Source organism: Eriocheir sinensis, chromosome 22 (assembly GCF_024679095.1).
Source record: "Eriocheir sinensis breed Jianghai 21 chromosome 22, ASM2467909v1, whole genome shotgun sequence".
NCBI lineage: Eukaryota > Metazoa > Arthropoda > Malacostraca > Decapoda > Varunidae > Eriocheir > Eriocheir sinensis.
Window position 1 is genome coordinate 9673345 of NC_066530.1, and position 18357 is coordinate 9691701.

Below are 18357 nucleotides of genomic sequence, written 5' to 3' on the forward strand. Positions count from 1 at the left end.
ATGCTTAAAAGCAATTTACTACTCACAATACAATGAAATGCAAGGCTCATAAATAATTAAAAACAATTACCATTTCCTGTTCCTTTACTGTTATAGAAATGCATTACATATGTTAGGACAATCCCCTCTAACTCGTCACTACAACTCATCACTTAACATTGCCAATGTTTACTTCCCAAGCTGTGAAAGGCCAGTTTCGACTCTCGTGCCCGAAACACGTGCCAAACAGTACACCACCGCACCACTCCAAGCCCCCCCCCAACCCCTCCATCACCCTCACGTTTCCTCACGCTGGCTGGGATGTGTTTCGGATTCGAGTCGAAGCAAGGGGTTCACAAACTGGCAACGCTAAGTGATGAGCGTTGAAGTGGAGGGGACTGGACATGGACACTTGCTGCCTAATCACTGCTTGGTGGTGCTGCTGCTGATGGCTGTGGGGCTAAAGCTGGCTTGAAATAAGCTGTGATTCTCTGCTGAAGTGACTGGGCGCTTGGGAGCCATGATGGAGGCAGATAAAAAACACGAGTGAGCGAAAAGCGTGAGGCTGTTGGGCGACCGATATAGACATCGGGAAACAGTGGGGAAACTGTCGATTTTTCAGTATATGCGAAGCATGTCTTCGTGAACCGAAAATTGTCCTATATTTTTCACTTCAGATATCCGAATTTCAGACATCGAGCCAGATATCGGGATTTCCTGTATCAGCAGCAGATGAGCGAACATTTTGCCCAGCAGTGTAATGCCAAGGTGACTGTTGTAGTCCTGTCTGTCCCCTTTCCCTTTCCAGAGGGACAACCCGCCCCCTTTTCCAGCCAGGAGGAACAGCACTGGACTGCCACGTGGTAGACAGCACCGTATGCAACCCCATGGGTCATGGCTTCATCCCCGGCTTTCAGCATCTCTGTAGATATTACAGATCACAGCTGCCTTTCCACACCTCAAATTCTTAGGAGCCTCTCTCACCACCTCGAGAAGGTAGTTTGTTAATTGGTGAATAATAACAGCCGCCATCTGCAACCCAGCCAGAAGGAGATGTCTGCTTGGAGGCTCTGCCATGGACAGCTGCCTAAAGTACTCTGCCCAATGGCCTAATTAAATACTGTACATTATGATCTAAAGTTGCCAAATTAAATGACATTGCTCTTTGGTTAATAAAATACAAGGCTGGGCAGCAGCAAGGTGAAGACAGATCTAGAGGCATTAAGGTTAGATATGATGTGTGTTATGGTCAAGTCTGAGCCATGAATAATGAAGGGCTCAGGTCCATTCTGTTCTTTGAGTGTTGTGGACAAGAGCCTTACTCCAAGAAACAGGGGTGACTGTGATGCCCAGGGTATTACAGATTACCTTCCCCAGGTGTTGCCAGGCATTTGTTTACCTGCCAGCGCACAGGGGGAGGAATGGCTGGCTGGAATGTGTGCCACTTGTGCCATCATGACTTTGGTCCAGGGCACACAGTCACAGCTGGATGCTCTTACTCCTACACCACAGTTATATCATGAATACACTGACGTGAAGATAAGTGACTTTATTTCAGTTTGGAAAATTACGTAACACTAAAAAAGAAGGTGTGTGAATAAGAAAGGAGGAACAAGAGGAGGAGGACCCAAGAAGCGATACAAAGCATTACAGGTCAAAAGAAGAAGACGTGATGTGGTCTATAACAATAACTTCAACACACTAAACTATTCAGGAACTTTTACTAGCAGTATATGAACTTCAGGAACCCTGGTAGCAGCATATGAGCTTCAGGAAGAAAGACTCAGTAAAGTATTACGATGCCAATGGTGATCAGAAACTGTTATTATTGTTATTGTTATTATTGAAGCAGTTATATTATGAGTACACTGATGTGATCTGGGCGTGTTGAGAAGAAAATGGTGATGTGGGTCCGTGAGGTAACAAAGTAATAACAGTGATGCTTGGAGCCTTTATGGAAACAAAAATATGAACATGAAAGCATTCATTGATTTACCTAATACCTACTTCCCTCTCTTCCCCAAGGCATGCTGCTCCTCCTCGCTGCGGGCGCGGGGCATCACACACGCGGCGCCTCGCTCTGCTGCCCACGCCACAGGTCTCGCTGCAGCTGGACCACTCTCCCCACGGCCCCCAGCCACCAGCCACTGGAACAAGACCCAGCATGGCCAGTGTAAAGCAATGGTGGTGGAAACACAGACAAGAGAATGTTCAGGTTGTACGTGAAGCAAGGTTCAGGAGAAGGTAACAATGGTGGTGGAAACACAGCCAAGAGAGTGTTCAGGTTGTACATGAAGTAAGGTTCAGGAGAAGGTAACAATGGTGGTGGGAACACAACCAAGAGAGTGTTCAGGTTGTACATGAAGTAAGGTTCAGGAGAAGGTAACACAACCAAGAGAGTGTTCAGGTTGTACATGAAGTAAGGTTCAGGAGAAGGTAACACAGCCAAGAGAGTGTTCAGGTTGTATGTGAAGTAAGGTTCAGGAGAAGGTAACACAGCCAAGAGAGTGTTCAGGTTGTATGTGAAGTAAGGTTCAGGAGAAGGTAACACAGCCAAGAGAGTGTTCAGGTTGTACATGAAGTAAGGTTCAGGAGAAGGTAACACAGCCAAGAGAGTGTTCAGGTTGTACATGAAGTAAGGTTCAGTAGAAGGTAACACAGCCAAGAGAGTGTTCAGGTTGTACATGAAGTAAAGTTCAGGAGAAGGTAACACAGCCAAGAGAGTGTTCAGGTTGTACATGAAGTAAAGTTCAGGAGAAGGTAACACAGCCAAGAGAGTGTTCAGGTTGTACATGAAGTAAGGTTCAGGAGAAGGTAACACAGCCAAGAGAGTGTTCAGGTTGTACATGAAGTAAGGTTCAGGAGAAGGTAACAAATTAAATTTCACACAAATAGAATATCACACTTCCAGTGGTGGGTATTTGCAGCATTTCACAATTGTGTAAAAACAATACAGTAAAGACTTTAAAGTAAATGGAACACATTTAATGAGACATACAAAAGCAAATGGACTCTGCCCATTTTTCAAATTTGTCAGAATCATCATGAATGGCATGCCACCTGATGGCCCCAACACTGCTGCTGCCAGTAACACAGTGTATACCAGCACTGCCTTCTTAGGCTGGATGGAGTAAGTCTAGTGTTCACTGAAGTAGTGTTGCGTTATTTGTGTAAATGATAGGAAATTGGAGTTATGAATGACTCATGTTATTTAAAATTTGTATAAGTTAAATAATGAAAAAATGAGAACAGACTTCATTAGCATGAGGCAGCAGTGGGCTGTCATCTGAAGGCACTGCTTTTTGGCAAGCAGTTCATGACCTTCCTCCTGAGCCATGATGGGACCTAAGGGTTTGCCTCAGCAGCTCCCTCACCTGGACACTGGTGGCTGTTGCAGGCCTCGCTGTCAGTGTCTGAGCCGGTGCACGCCCGGCCCCCCTGGGAGGGAGATGGACTGTCACAGGTACGGAACCTGCGCTGCCGGCCGCCGCCACAGGTGGCAGTGCACGGCCCCCACGGAGACCACGACGACCATCCACCTGGTGGGTGACCCAGACACCGCACTCAGACAATAACTTCAACACAAAAAACTATACAGGAACTCTTAGTAGCAGTACGTGAACTTCAGGAACCTTGGTAGCAGAATATGAGCTTCAGGAAGAAAGACTGTAAAGTATTATGATCCAATGGTGATCAGACACTGTTATAACTATGGAGGTCCTGCTTGTAAAGTAAAGTGAAACCAATTTAAGGGCTCTTGAAAAATGTCACTTTTCCCAAGGCTGACCTGTGTCCCCCTTAGTGATGGACTGAGTAATGTGACTCTTCTAGTGGAGTGCCGGCACCACAGGCCTTTGTTCCGGGACTGTGCTCCAATACTTCATTCAAACTTGTTTCTACAGTTATAACTTTCTTGACTCACAATTTTCAACAAAAATCTAATATTCAAATCAGTCATATAAGAAGGAAAGACCAAAGCTAACCCTTTGTAATGATCAATGACAATAATATTTCCCTGAACACTTGCTGCCTCAGTCCATGCCAGGCTTGCTTCACTGTTGTGTGTTCACCTACCATTGACGGGACACATGTCAAGGTTGCAGTAGTCCTCCTGGGTGTCCGAGCCGGGGCAGAAGCGTCCACCGTTGGATGGCTTGGGGTCACGGCAGCCTCGCTGTCGCCGCCTTACTCCGCCGCCACACGACACGCTGCACACACTCCAGGCCTCCCAGGATCCCCAGTTGCCATCCAGCTGGTGTACAGAGTGAAAAACAACACTGGTTTTCACAGCATGCCAGATACAGGCAGGGCAGGCAGGCCAATGGAGTTAGTATGACCAGGGGGTGAAGTCAAATATAAAAGAAATTGACTCTGACTGCAGGAAATTTTAAAGTTGCGACTCTGAATCCAGGAAATTTTAAGGTTGAGAGTTATCAAAGCCAGCAAACACTCCTTGGAGGGACTAGAGGCCCATAAAATTAAGTGGAAAATGCACACTCCACAAAATGCGACATTCTGATGTTGAAAAGGATTTATAAACTGTGACTAAAATAATTGTTTGTAATTTCAATCCCAAACACTACCTGCCACGTTTCCAAGCCCTGCCACTCCTCAACTCACCAGACAAGGGGAAGCTGAGCACGGTGTCACCTCCAAGTTGTCCCCCTGACACTGGGCGCCTCCTGCTGCCGGGGCTGGAGAGTCACAGAGGCGGGAGCGCTGCTTCAGCCCCTGGCCACAGGTGACGCTGCACTCAGACCAGGAGCTCCAGGGACCCCAGCCTCCCGACACTGTGAACAACAACTCTCTAAGGCAGCACTCCACCCGCCCCCAAACTAAGAGCAGGGCTGGGGGCTTCCACTTCAGGTGCAGGGGTCCAGGAGGCTCTGCCCTGCACCCGCCACACCCGCCAGGCTCACCCCTTGCAGATGAGTCAAGGGAGCCTCCACATGGTCGGGCTCCTTAGCAAATCTAGGTTAGGGTTACAACTGGAGCCTTGACCCCCTGCAGCCCCTCCTTCCTGTTCTGAGTCAAGTGGTGCTGAGAGTTTTGCAGGGAGAGGTTGCCAGCCCTGACCCTGGGGATGGGACACAGGGCCCCTGAGAGGACAGCATCCCCCCCCAGCCACCTAACCTTAACCCCCCCCCCCCCCCCTTCCCCGTGTACTGTCACCTCCTGGCCACCACCTCCCTTGTTATCAACATGCACATCAATGTCACTGGAAATTAACTCAAACAAAAGCACAAAGCAAATCCAATAAATATGTTTTTTATAGAAAATTTGATGTTTTTATCCACTAAATTAAATTATATTCCCAAGTCTTCCTTTTAGCTCACCTGGGCAGTCCCTCAGGTGGCACTCCTCCTCCTGTGTGCCGCTCCCTTCACACGGCTTCCCGTTGTACAGCGGCACCGGGTCCGTGCAGTGCCTGGAACGTGCTCGGAGTCCCTCGCCGCAGGTCACGCTGATCATAGTAGATGTAGCAATCAGTACATGAGGCATTGCGTGTAAAGAGGGCGGCAAAACCAGGGAAGGCGGAAAGTTTGGTTTAGTCAGCGCAACATCTGTGGTCATATGCCGGAGAGAGACAGAAGGGGAAGGAATTATAGAAGAGAACAGATCCCAGGAGACAGGACACAACCCCCGATTAATACCTGGTACCCATTCACTGCTGGGTGGACAGGGGCGTAGGGTATCGGAAAAGCCGCCCAAATTTTTCCACTCCGCCTAGGACTCGAACCCGGGCTCTCTCGGTTGTGAGCCGAGTGTGCTAACCACTGCACCACGAAGCCCCCCCTAGGGAAGGTGGCATTCTGTTTTTGACGACATCTGGTGAATGAATCCTTGCTGGATCGTGTGGTGAAAGAAGTTAAGGAAAAAACAACGTTGATTTATAGACCTAAAGTTATGTGATTTTTCTGTTGAACTTGGCTGGAATGAGGCGTGTGGAGTCTGGCAGTCGCCTTAAAACACGATTTGCTCAAAACTATATAAATGGCAGGTCTCCACTTTTACACTACATGCCTCAAATGTATATTCACAATTTTGTTTCATGAGGTAACATTAGGCAGCCCTTTTTCTGTATTTATTTCAGGCCATAATGGTATTTCTTTCCCCCTGAAAAAAAGTTTGCCTAATTTTTCTTTTGTCCCACCACAGTCTGGGCCAAAGTCTGACCTTCAACATATTATCAGGTCTTTTATTCTGCCGTCCTGCCGTCCACCCAAGCCAAACACTTCTTCCTTCCTTCCTTCCATCAATCCTTCATTCCACTGCTGCCTCAATCCACTCACCTCAGCACAGTTCATTCATTTCTTTCCTTCCACAACCCAAACACCTTCCTTCCTTCCTCCCTTCTGCTTCTCCCTTGACACCCTCGCCCCACCACACACTGCACTCCTTTCACTGTCCTTCACACCCCACACACACCTTTCCACCCAATGAACAGATTAGTCTTCAACATAACACCACATTTTTACACACAGTTCCTTTAAGATTTTATGTTCAGTAACTGTTTACATCATGCTGTCTCTCCATGTTCCTGATTCTGTTTCCACATGTCTCCCTACTCTGTGATATCCCTTGTGTCCCCGGGTAATGAGTTCTTCCCCACCGCAGGCTCAAGGGCCACTGTGACTGAGATGAGCACTGAGGCCATGTGCAGCTGTAGTGTGTGCCCCAACTTTTACTTCCTTTTACACCTGTCCAAGCAAGTTTCAGGCTATAGGTATTATCTTTTAAGCTTGACGTCTGTGCTTCCTGCTGTATTGTCATGTATGCACAGTTGTGGGTGAAAATAGTGATTCACCGTACTCTCTCAACTCCTTGTGACTCAGCAGCCCCTTTCTGTGCCTCAAGTTCCTCTCCTCCCTGAGCAGTGTGTCCCTTCCCTCCCTTCCTCAACTCCTCACCTCCTACCATGCAAGGAGAGGGGCAACTGAGTCCAAATTAGTTGTAAAGAGAATGGATATCTTTGTCTGCAACTCTGCATTACTGGGCATCCATATACATGAAGAGCAAATTGGGAATAGCAACTTGACATTTTTATAGACCTAAAGTTGTGATTTTTCTGCTGAACTTGGCTGGCGTGGGGCGTGTGGAGTCTGGCGGTCGGCTTAAAACACAATATGCCAAAAACTATAAAAATGTCAGGTCTCCCTTTTTACACTATACACCTCAAATGTATATTCAAGAAAGTCACTGACTCAACCAGCGTGACGACCAGCAAACCTGCATTCACTCCAGGGTTCCCAGGGTGACCAGCCGCCATTGACAGGACAGGGCTCGGGGCGGCAGGGCCGTGTGTGTGTCTCGTCCCCGGGGCACGGCGAGCCACCGTGTCGAGGCAGCGGGGAGTCACACCCTCTCCTCCTGACCTGCTGCCCGGGGCCACAGGACACACTGCAGGTAGACCACGGCCCCCAAGACCCCCACGACCCTGGAACTTTGGGAGAACTGTCATTACTGTGCTGGAAGGGTGGCACAGGTGTTTACAAGGTGCTGTCTTTTCTTACATTACAAGTGTCATTACTGTGCTGGAAGAGTGCCACAGGTGTTTACAAGGTGCTGTCTTTTCTTACATTACAAGTGTCATTACTGTGCTGGAAGGGTGGCACAGGTGTTTACAAGGTGCTGTCTTTTCTTACATTACAAGTGTCATTACTGTGCTGGAAGGGTGCCACAGGTGTTTACAAGGTGCTGTCTTTTCTTACATTACAAGTGTCATTACTGTCATTCTCTTATATTAGTTACCATTACAAGCAAGAGAGTTGTGTATTTTTTACGTCACTCTTTTCTTATAATCTGATTTCATTACATAATAATTTTTTGTGTTTTACAGAATAACCAAATCTTTTCTGTGATGAAACCATTAAGCAACATTACAAGGACTTACTTTTGTTGTTTCATAAATTCTTACCTTTGATATGCAAGTCAGCTTTAGCGAGATCTTCACCAAAGTCATTGTAAGCCTGGCAGATGACCTGGCCTTCGTCCTCCACCTGGGCTGCGATTAACTGTGCAAGGTCATTATCGGTTATGTCTCATACTAAGTGAGGAAGAGCTTCATCAATTGAAAACATATATAAAATACTGCAAACCTTAAATAAATACCAGACCAGTTCAAATTTCAACTATCATGCCTCAAAACTCAATTTCTCCACCTGTCAACTCAACACAATCTTCCAAACACTTATCCCCTATTCTTTGACAACACTCTGCTGTCCCTTTCTACAATACACATTCTCAGTCTGTCCTTAACTGGAAACTTTATATCTCATCTTTTGCTAAAACAACTTTCTCGAGGTTGGGCATTTTGTATCATCTCCACCAGTTCTTTTTCTCCCCACAGATGCTGTCCATACACAGGGGCCTTGTCTGCCCTCAAATGGAGTATGCAACTCATGTGTGGTGGGCTCCACACACAGCCCTTTTGGACAGATGGGAGTCAAATAGTCTCATTAACTTCCCTCCTCTTACTGACAGTTTTCTGCCCCTTAAATTCTGCCTCAGTGTTGCATCTCTTCTATCTTTTACTGTTGTTTTCAAGCTGACTGTTCTTCTGAACTTGTTAACTGCATGCCTCTACCCTTTCTGCAGCCTCACTGCACATGACTCCATTCTTGCTCATTCCTATTCTATCCATATCCCTCATGCAAGAGTTAACCAGCATCTTCATTCTTTCACCCCTTTCACTGGTAAACTCTTCCTTTGTCTGTATTTCCTCCTGCCTGTGAATTAACACCATCAAGAGGGGAGCATCAAGACATCTCTCTTAATCATTTTGAATTGTGAGTTTGGATGTTGTACTTTTTACTTTTGGGAAGCAGCAACACAGCAAGCTTTTTTTCTGTATCTTTTTTCTCTTTTGTGCTGCTCCCTTTCCTGTAAAAATTATATACAAATGTCCTGGTCAATGCTTTTGATCTGAGAATGCCTTGGTGATCTGCATAAATTTCTTCCTGGACATGTTCCCTCCACATTAGGAACTGCAGCTCTAGCATGTGCCATTCTGCTGCACAGTGAGTGTTGAGCACATGTCCTGCCTTGGTTTGCAGTCATCATGATGCATTACAGTAACTGTTAGGAATTAGGTCAGTTAACCAGGGGATTAGACAAATTAACTATTTCCCTTATGGAACTAGTCTCGGGCCAAGAGTTCAAAGCCAACTAAGAGTATCGTCTGAGCTCAAATAAGCCTTGGATGGTACTTACATACTTCGCTCATCGGCTCCCAGACCGAGACAGTATCACTGTATTCACTGCCTGAAGACTAAACACATTTACCATGAAAGGAATAACAATAGTTCAGTGTTTCCTTTCATGAAATAATAAATAATGGCCCTTGCAGAATAATTAAGAGCAAGGATAATTTAACCGATCGAAAGCCACGCCATCTGGCGTGGGAAATTCAAAATACCCCTTCAGACCCACTTGGTTGGCTTCCGACCCACAACATCACCTGCTCTCAAGCTAACAACACCTCAGCGCTTTCGCCCCATATTAACTCGCAGCAGTGCTGATTTAAACTTAGTCTCGAGGACAACAGGACTCCTCCAGAACTTACTTCAAGAGACCACTTCTTTTGAAACCCTTCGAAAGATAAGTGCCTCCTACAGTGATTACAACTAGGTATTACTATCAGGCCTGTTAGGATTATCGTTGTAACGCTTGGAGGTGCTTGTAGGGGAAAGCCCGGCACCCCTGCTGTATTAGTGGTAAGTGGTTTGTGTGTCTTTTTGAGTTGTCCTGGTGTGGTTCAAGTGTCTTGCGAGAAACACAACCGTTTTGTACGGTAAATTCACTGTATCACAACATATTTTCAAAAGAAGCAAGGGTAACTACAGCAGCTGCTCTTCGCTGGATTCAGTTGAATTTAGCAACGAGCACCTGCAGCCTTGTTAGTTCATCCCCTGAGGCAGTATAAAGTAAAGATGAAAGTGTTACTGTTTGGTCATTCTTACTACATGATCTGTCTCGGTTTGGGAGTTGGGATCGCGAATTGGTTCTAGCAAACGGGTTCAGAGATCGGGTGATATGAGTAGCTTAATGGTATTTCGACCCTTCCTCCTCGACCACCCTCAGTATCTCAGGGGTGTGGTTCACTTGCGAGGAGCTGGTTTGGTAAGGTACGTACTACGGGGCTGCAATCTTGGGTGGCCTGACATATGCCCTTGAACACCGGCAGTAAGTAGTTGACCCCCAGATGCCCGAAGCATTATTCAGATGAATAGCTAGTGGCAATTGAGGGCCAACTAGCCAGTCCGGGACTGCCTCCTTGTACAGTTAGGGGTCTCTCTTTTTTTATAATTGCCCTTTTAATTGAAACCACCCCTATTAATCAAACCCTTTCAGATTGTTTATTTCAATATTGAGCTTGCTTCTATATTTGCCACAATGGATTCAAAACTAAACCCTGAGGAAGCAGCCACCCAAGGAGTAGTTAAAGACTCTGTTCCCCAAGAGATAATTAAGACCCTGAGAAGGAGCAGGGGAATCTTTAAAAGAAAAATAACACTCCTTCTTAAACAATTGAAAGAATTAACTCAAACAGATTCCTTGACACCCTCCCTAAGTAAGAGCTTGACCAATAAAATAGAATTAGAAATGGTACAAGTGAGACACTATGATGACAGAATAAATAAAGTAATGGATCAAACAGACCTTGAAAGTAAGGATGAAACTTACTATGCCTCAGAGTTGGAAGATCAAATGAATTTCTCACTTCAGATTGAAATAGAATTAGATCAGTATGTTGAGCTAAATAAGGATCAGGATTTAAGAGGTGCTCAAAGTGATATTACTCCACAGAATCTTATGCAGTTTATGACACAGATGAATTTTAGTGAAGGTAAAACTCCTCCATTGAATTGTGGAACATTTTCGGGAAAGGAGAAGGACAAGTTTGCTTTTAATACCTTTTTAAACCAATTTAATAATGTGATTGGGATGAGAAAGCATCTGACTGATGTTACCAAACTACCCTATTTGATTGGCTATTTGAGAGATTATGCTCTCTCAGTAGTGAAACATTTATCCATTACAGATGCTAATTACAAAACAGCCATCCAAATGCTGGAGAAAGAATTTTTAGACAAAGAATTCATTATTGATGAAACTTACAAGGATATAATGAAATCTTATCCTAACTCTTCGTTTGACCCTGAATATACTTCCACCAAGATTTTCTTAAATGAGATAAGGGCCTATTTAGCCGAGTTAAAGGCACATGGCTTTAACTTTCTGGAACCAGACTCAGCTGGGCATTCCCTTATCAGCCATATCATCTTTGACAAATTGCCAGCAACAGTAAAAAGGGAATTCATTCATCTTTTATCCAAGAATTACCCCACCATAACTGAAATCTTTGAAAATGATCACAGAGTTCTCACCACTCTGAGTAAAACTTGTTCAGTAAAGCCTAAGAATTTTAATAAAGGCAACAATAAGCCCTCCTCAGGTGAAAACAAACTGCCAATGAAGGCCAGAGAAAACCAAGCCCCAAAGGGTACACTCCAAAATTTCAAATCCTTCTCCACAGAATTAACTTATAAGTTATATGGGGCTGGTGGGCATTCTTTGGGCCAATGCTCGAACTTTACCAACTTGGAAGCCAAAATTGCCCGACTAAAAGAATTATCTATGTGTACCAGGTGTGCTGGTTCGGGGCACGATGAGAACAACTGTTATGGAAAACAGGGTAAACTTAGATACCAATGTAGAGTCTGTTGGTCCAAAGAACATATTACACCCTTGTGTCCCTCGGCTGACAAGAAAAATAAGGCTAAACTCAAATTAAGACAAATATAAGCTTGTGCCTGGCTCAAAGAAGTTTCGACTCTTGCCAATTGCTGCCAACAATGACTTTAACTTTAAAGAATGGCAGAAAGAGTAGAAAGGTTAGGTGCCTTGTTGATACCGGAAGCCAAAGATCATATATTTCGGAAACCGTTGCCAAAGACCTTTGCCCTGATGTGAATAAATTGTTTCCCTTAGATTGCGATGTTGGAACCTACATTGGTGCAGAAACAAAAAGCTTCAAACAAATGGCTACAGGGATTAAATTAGAAGATCGATTCACCTTTGTTCCGTTATTGGTGGACAAGACCTTGGATATTAATTTTTATGTTCCAGGGATGAACGCAGTCATTTGCAAATTCAAGGAAAATAACATAAAATTGTTGGATGAACACTTCTCTGAGGCCAAGAACCATGAAACTATCCAAGATGATATGTTGCTAGGCATTGACATACTACAGTCTATGTTATCAGTGACCTGGCAAGAGAAATTAGGAGGTAAATGTTTAGTTATGCACAACAAAGTACAGGTAACTCTCGATTTACGCGAGTATTGTGTCCTTGAAGAGGTCGCATAAAACAAAAACAATGTAAATCAAACAAGAGGTAGGTTTCTATCGAAAAATAGATATTCACTTCATTCAGTGGAGAGAGAGAGAGAGAGAGAGAGAGAGAGAGAGAGAGAGAGAGAGAGAGAGAGAGAGAGAGAGAGAGAGAGAGAGAATATCCATATCACCGAGATATCCACTCAGACACTCAGCCTCACTCGTGTGAGGAAGAAATGAGGGACACCATGAGCGACTGGCTGGTATTGGTACCAGTACCAAGCCGTCTGGTACCAGTACCGAGCAGTCTGGTACCAGTGCCATATCGTATAGCTGGTACCGTTAGTACCGGTACTGGTACCGGTGCCTCCCCACCCCTATTGTTGAGTAGCGTGGCAGCGTGGGTACTGTATTGTTGTTCAAGTGGTGCACAGGAAGAACTGAGCTCATCTGTGTGGCCGCGGCGCCATGTGAGTCCAGTTGCGTGAGACATCTGGTGGCCACTCCATAAAATATCGCGTATAAGTGAAAAAACGTGTAAATTAAACATTTATTTGGATTTTGGACCCCGCGTTATTTCAAAAACGTGTAAACCAAACTCGCGTAAATTGCGAGTTACCTGTAGCTCCCATTGGAAATGTATTTACCAGCAGAACAGTAATTTGTTATGCGTCTCCTAACAAAAAAGGATGAGAAAAACCTATGCAACAAAACTAAAACAATGGTTAATGCTGTTTTGGACCCTATAAAATCATATTTCAACCCACTTGAACACCTTCTAGAGGACACAGAAGTGGACAATGGACTGGAACATCTTTTTAGTCTCGAGTCCTTAGGAATTAAAACCACTGAACAAGATCTAGTGTCCCTAGAAAGCGAACAAATAAAGCAGTTTGAAGATGGTATTACTTTCAAAGAGGGTCATTATAATGTTGAGTTGCCATGGTATTCAGACAAAATAGATTCTGTTCTTTCAAATCATTCTGTTGCACTTAACGTGTTGGACCGAACTCTGGACCACTTAAAAAGAAAGGGGTTACTAGAAAAGTATCAAGCTGTATTTGACCAACAGCTGGCTGACGGCATAATAGAAGAAATTGAAGTAAACCCTTCTCAGTACCATCAAAAAATTTGGATGCCTCATAGACCTGTCATCAAAATGGAAGAACAAGTAACAACTAAAATAAGACCTGTGTTCAGTTGTTCTTTAAAAACCAAGAAGGAATTACCTTCTCTTAATGAGGCTGCCTACCCAGGTGTAGATTTAATGAATAACATTCTTCAATTACTTTTCTATTTTTGCACCAATAAATCAGTCATGCTCAGTGATGTAAAACAAGCCTTTTTGATGATTAAATTAAAATATGAAGTAGACCAAAATAGGTTTTGCTTCTTTTGGAAAAGGGGCAACAAATTGGTCACCTACAGGTTCAAGACCATAGTGTTTGGGTTCACCTCTTCCCCATTCATCTTGCACTATGTGATGAAACATCATGCAAGTTCATTTCCTGATGACAAATTAAGCAAAATATTGGCAAATAATTTTTATGTAGATAATCTATTGGTAACAGGAAATGAAATTAAAGAAATGAAGGATTTATATAATCTGGCGTATGAAAGAATGAAGGCAGGCGGATTTACCTTAAGATCTTGGAATTCCAATTCAACTGAATTGAGAGAACAGATGGAAAGTGATGGAAGATTAGTAGAACACTCCAGCAAAGAAGAAAAGGTGCTAGGGTACAAATATAATGTTCAGCAGGATTCCCTGAGCATAGCTCCATGCAAAATAAATCCAGAAGCAAACACAAAAAGACAAGTCCTTTCTCAAACTTCCAAACTATTTGATCCTTTGAATTTGGCTCTACCTGTAACCAAAAGAGGAAAATTATTAATGAGAAAAATATGGAAACTAGAAGGAGGCTGGGATGAACCCCTTCCTGAAGAGATCTGTACTGAGATGAAAAAATTAAGTAGAGACTTGGAGATGCTGTCAGAAGTGTCATTTCCTAGACAAGCTCTAAACGAGCTAAATGCATATGGGCTACATATTTTTTGTGACAGTTCCACTGAAGCGTATAGCTTTGTTGCCTACGCTCTAGATGGAGAGGGTAGAAGTACATACCTACACTCTAAGTCTAAGGTAGCTCCATTAAATAAGAGAAATGAACAAAGCATCCCCACTCTGGAGCTTATGGGTGTGATATTAGCTTTCAAATGCTTACCTACAATTTTAGAGGCTTATCAACACATCCAAATTCAATTTATAAATATGTGTGGATGCTCAGGTGGTGCTAAATTGGCTTCTAACTAAGGATACTAAAGTAAAATCCAAATTCTTGAAAAACAGTGTTAGAAGCTGATGGCCTGAAGATTGAAATAAGTAAGAAATTCAAGTTACCTGTAGCATACCACTATGTACACACTGAAGAGAACCCAGCAGATATGATACCAAAGGGTTATCTTATAGCAAATATCTAGATAAAATGAAGTTCTGGCTGGAGGGACCACAGTGGCTCACTAATGATTACCAACTGTGGCCTCAATACCCTTTGTTGAGCATAGCGCCTTCTCAAAAAGGCAAAATATGCACTGCTTGTACCTCTCAACCACCTAAAGTAAATACAGGAGTAATAAATATAAATAAATACTCTTCCTTTGAGGGCTTGTTGAGGTGCACAGCTTACTTATACAAATTTCTAAATAAAATAAAGGATTGTGATCCTAAAAAGAAAGCCTTACAGTATTGGGTAAAGGTGGCTCAAACTGAGTGTTTCCAGAATGAACTGAATTTCTTGAACAATCCAAATAATGCAAATGAAAAAAATATTCCTCCTCTGGTATCTAACCTCAACTTATTTCTAGATGAAAGAGGCATTATAAGGTCCAAGGGCAGGATAAGTGTCAATACTTCAAGTATGACATACATCACCCTGTGTTACTCCCTAAGGAGCACAGGTTAACTACATTGATAATAAATGACTGTCATAACAAAATGCAACATTTAGGCATTGGAACTACCTTGAATTATTTAAGGGAACAAGGGTACTGGATCCCTAAGGGTAGGATGGCAGTCAAGAGCACACTAAGCTCTTGTAAAGTATGTAAAAAGTATAATGCCTTGGCATTTAAGTACCCAAAATTCACAGATATGCCTAAGCATCATATGAACCTAATAAAACCTTTTCAACATGTCGGGGTAGATTATACTGGCCATTTCTGGGTCAAAGATGAACTTAGTGATCAGTCAGTCAAGGTTTATGTTTTGGTATTCACTTGTCTTAATATTAGAGCTCTTCACTTTGAATTATCACCTGATATGTCAACAAAGAATTTTCTGTTAGCCTTTCATAGATTTTGTAACCTATATTCTATTCCCCATTACCTGTACAGTGATAATGCCAAAGCCTTCTTAAAAGGTGGCAACATTTTAGAAAACTCCCTACAATCCAAAGAAGTTCAAGAAGAACTGGAGAGAATTAACATCAAGCATGTGAGAATTCCCTTATATTCAGCATGGGTAGGTTCTGCTTGGGAAAGGTTAATAAGGGTGCTCAAGAATTGTTTGTATAAAGTAGTCGGAAGGGCCAAGTTGACATACTTTGAGATGCTAACATCCTTGTCAAGCATTCAGTTGGCCATAAATTCTAGACCCTTGACCTACCGATCCAGCTCAGAAAGCTTGGAGTTTATAACACCTAACTCCTTCTTGAAACTTCATGGGAACCCATCTCTCATATTGAGGAGGGGTGAGGAAGTGTGGGTCAATGACCAGAGCCAGCCCTCTTTAGAAAAGACTCTTGAAGTGCAAGAAGAAGTATTAGAAAGCTTTAAAAAGTTGTGGTATGAGAGTTATCTACTCGGCTTAAGAGAACATAGCAGAAACCTATATCAGTCAACTTGGGAAAACAAAATTAAAATAGGAGATATCATTCTGATTAAAGCTTTAAATAAACCCAGACCCTTCTGGTTAATGGGCACTGTCTTGCAAATTATTAAGGAATTGGATAATAAAGAACAGTCAAGGTCAAACAAGGTAATGGAGCAGTAGAATTTCATTCTATATGTAACCTTTATCCGCTGGAGCTCACTATAACTCATCCGGGTAGATTTACATAGATTTACATAGAAAATCAGACCACACAGACCCCATGGTCCAGATTAGGTGGTCTGTCCTTAAACCTAAGTGATTTGACATTAATCAGAAGGCTCCAAAATGTTGCATTTCTACTCTAGTTGATATTAAGTTGAAGGAAGTGACGGTCGAGCTTGTTTTTGAAGGAGTCAATCGTGTTACACTGGACCACTGACGGTGGGAGCTTATTCCATTCTCGCACTACAACGTTGGTGAAGAAAAATTTGGTGCAGTCTGAATTTACTTGTCTACATCTGAGTTTTACGCCATTGTTCCTCGTGAGCAAGTGTCATCGATCATAAACAATGTTGTTCTGTCTACATTCGTGAAACCATCAAGTATTTTAAAACATTTGATCAGTTTTCCTTGGAGGCGACGTTTCTCAAGAGAGAACATGCTAAGGGTGGAAAGCCTTTCTTCGTAGGATTTGTTGCGCAAGGAAGGGATCATTTTCGTTGCCCGACGCTGAACACCTTCTAATTTAGCAATGTCCTTTGCATTGTGGGGAGACCAAAACTGTACCGCATATTCCAAGTGGGGTCTGACTAAACTATTGTAGAGCGGAAGTATTACATCTTTATTCTTGAATAAAAAGTTTCTTTTAATGAAGCCCAACATTCTGTTTACTTTATTTGCTGCATCGATGCATTGCTGTGAGAATTTGAGATTTGACGCGATTTTGACCCCCAAGTCCATGACGCATTGAACGCTTTTGGGTTTAACGCCGCGCATTTCGTAATCGAACTTCTTATTCCTCGTTCCAACATGAAGGACTTGTCTACGTTAAAGGGCATCTCCCATCTATCCGACCAAGCTGAAATTTTGTGCAAATCCTCTTGGAGGCTTTGGATTTGGTATATGACAAGGGGGCCTCCCACAATAATGCCGACCCCACCCAGAGTGGCGGTGATCGTGTCGGGGCGCCTCGGCCCAAAAGGAAGAAAACAGAGCGGTTCAAGAAAATGCTTAGGGATAATTTAGATAACTTGTAAATATCTTGGTTGTTTCAGTACTTCACCTACTAAGAATTAATTTTGGGTAGTAGTTAGAATTATCAGGGTAAAAAATATGCTACACCTTCCAGGTGAGGATTGATTAAAAAATATGCTACACCTTTCAGGTGAGGATTGATTAAAAATATGCTACACCTTTCAGGTGAGGATTGATTAAAAATATGCTACACCTTCCAGGTGAGGATTGATTAAAAATATGCTACACCTTACAGGTGAGGATGATTAGTAAAAATGCTACACCTTCCTACAAGGTGAGGATAGGGTAAGGGCAAGTCTATTTAGATGAGATGTGCAACGATCTCAACCCCCCTTAGTTGCATTTCACTCTTTTTCTCTTACTAAGATTAGTCCCCATTTCTTTTCTTTAAATAAATAAGTAAATAAATAATTGAATAAATAATTACTCTAGACGGTTAATTGCGATTTGGGGAATCGCAATCTCCTCTGGGGAATGTGTTAGGAATTAGGTCAGTTAACAAGGGGATTAGACAAATTAACTATTTCCCTTATGGAACTAGTCTCGGGCCAAGAGTTCAAAGCCAACTAAGAGTATCGTCTGAGCTCAAATAAGCCTTGGATGGTACTTACATACTTCGCTCATCGGCTCCCAGACCGAGACAGTATCACTGTATTCACTGCCTGAAGACTAAACACATTTACCATGAAAGGAATAACAATAGTTCAGTGTTTCCTTTCATGAAATAATAAATAATTGCCCTTGCGGAATAATTAAGAGCAAGGATAATTTAACCGATCGAAAGCCATGCCATCTGGCGAGGGAAATTCAAAATACCCCTTCAGACCCACTTGGTTGGCTTCCGACCCACAACATCACCTGCTCTCAAGCTAACAACACCTCAGCGCTTTCGCCCCGTATTAACTCGCGGCA

General features: G+C 43.1%; 1 protein-coding gene across 4 annotated transcripts in view; it reads right to left on the minus strand.

The window, feature by feature from the left end:
- Positions 1-18357, minus strand: part of LOC127002010 (hemicentin-1-like) — a 251350-nt gene that overhangs the window by 56004 nt on the left and 176989 nt on the right. For 3 of the 4 annotated variants that reach the window (XM_050867330.1, XM_050867331.1, XM_050867332.1), the window contains exons 84-90: positions 7898-7994; positions 7210-7423; positions 5316-5443; positions 4600-4769; positions 4054-4231; positions 3354-3518; positions 1987-2126 (exon numbers count right to left, since the gene is read on the minus strand). In XM_050867330.1, the coding sequence (XP_050723287.1) occupies positions 1987-2126; positions 3354-3518; positions 4054-4231; positions 4600-4769; positions 5316-5443; positions 7210-7423; positions 7898-7994 (1092 nt within the window). Of the gene's footprint in view, positions 1-1975; positions 2127-3353; positions 3519-4053; positions 4232-4599; positions 4770-5315; positions 5444-7209; positions 7424-7897; positions 7995-18357 lie in introns of all 4 variants that reach the window. The other variant, XR_007755636.1, reaches the window with a different exon arrangement.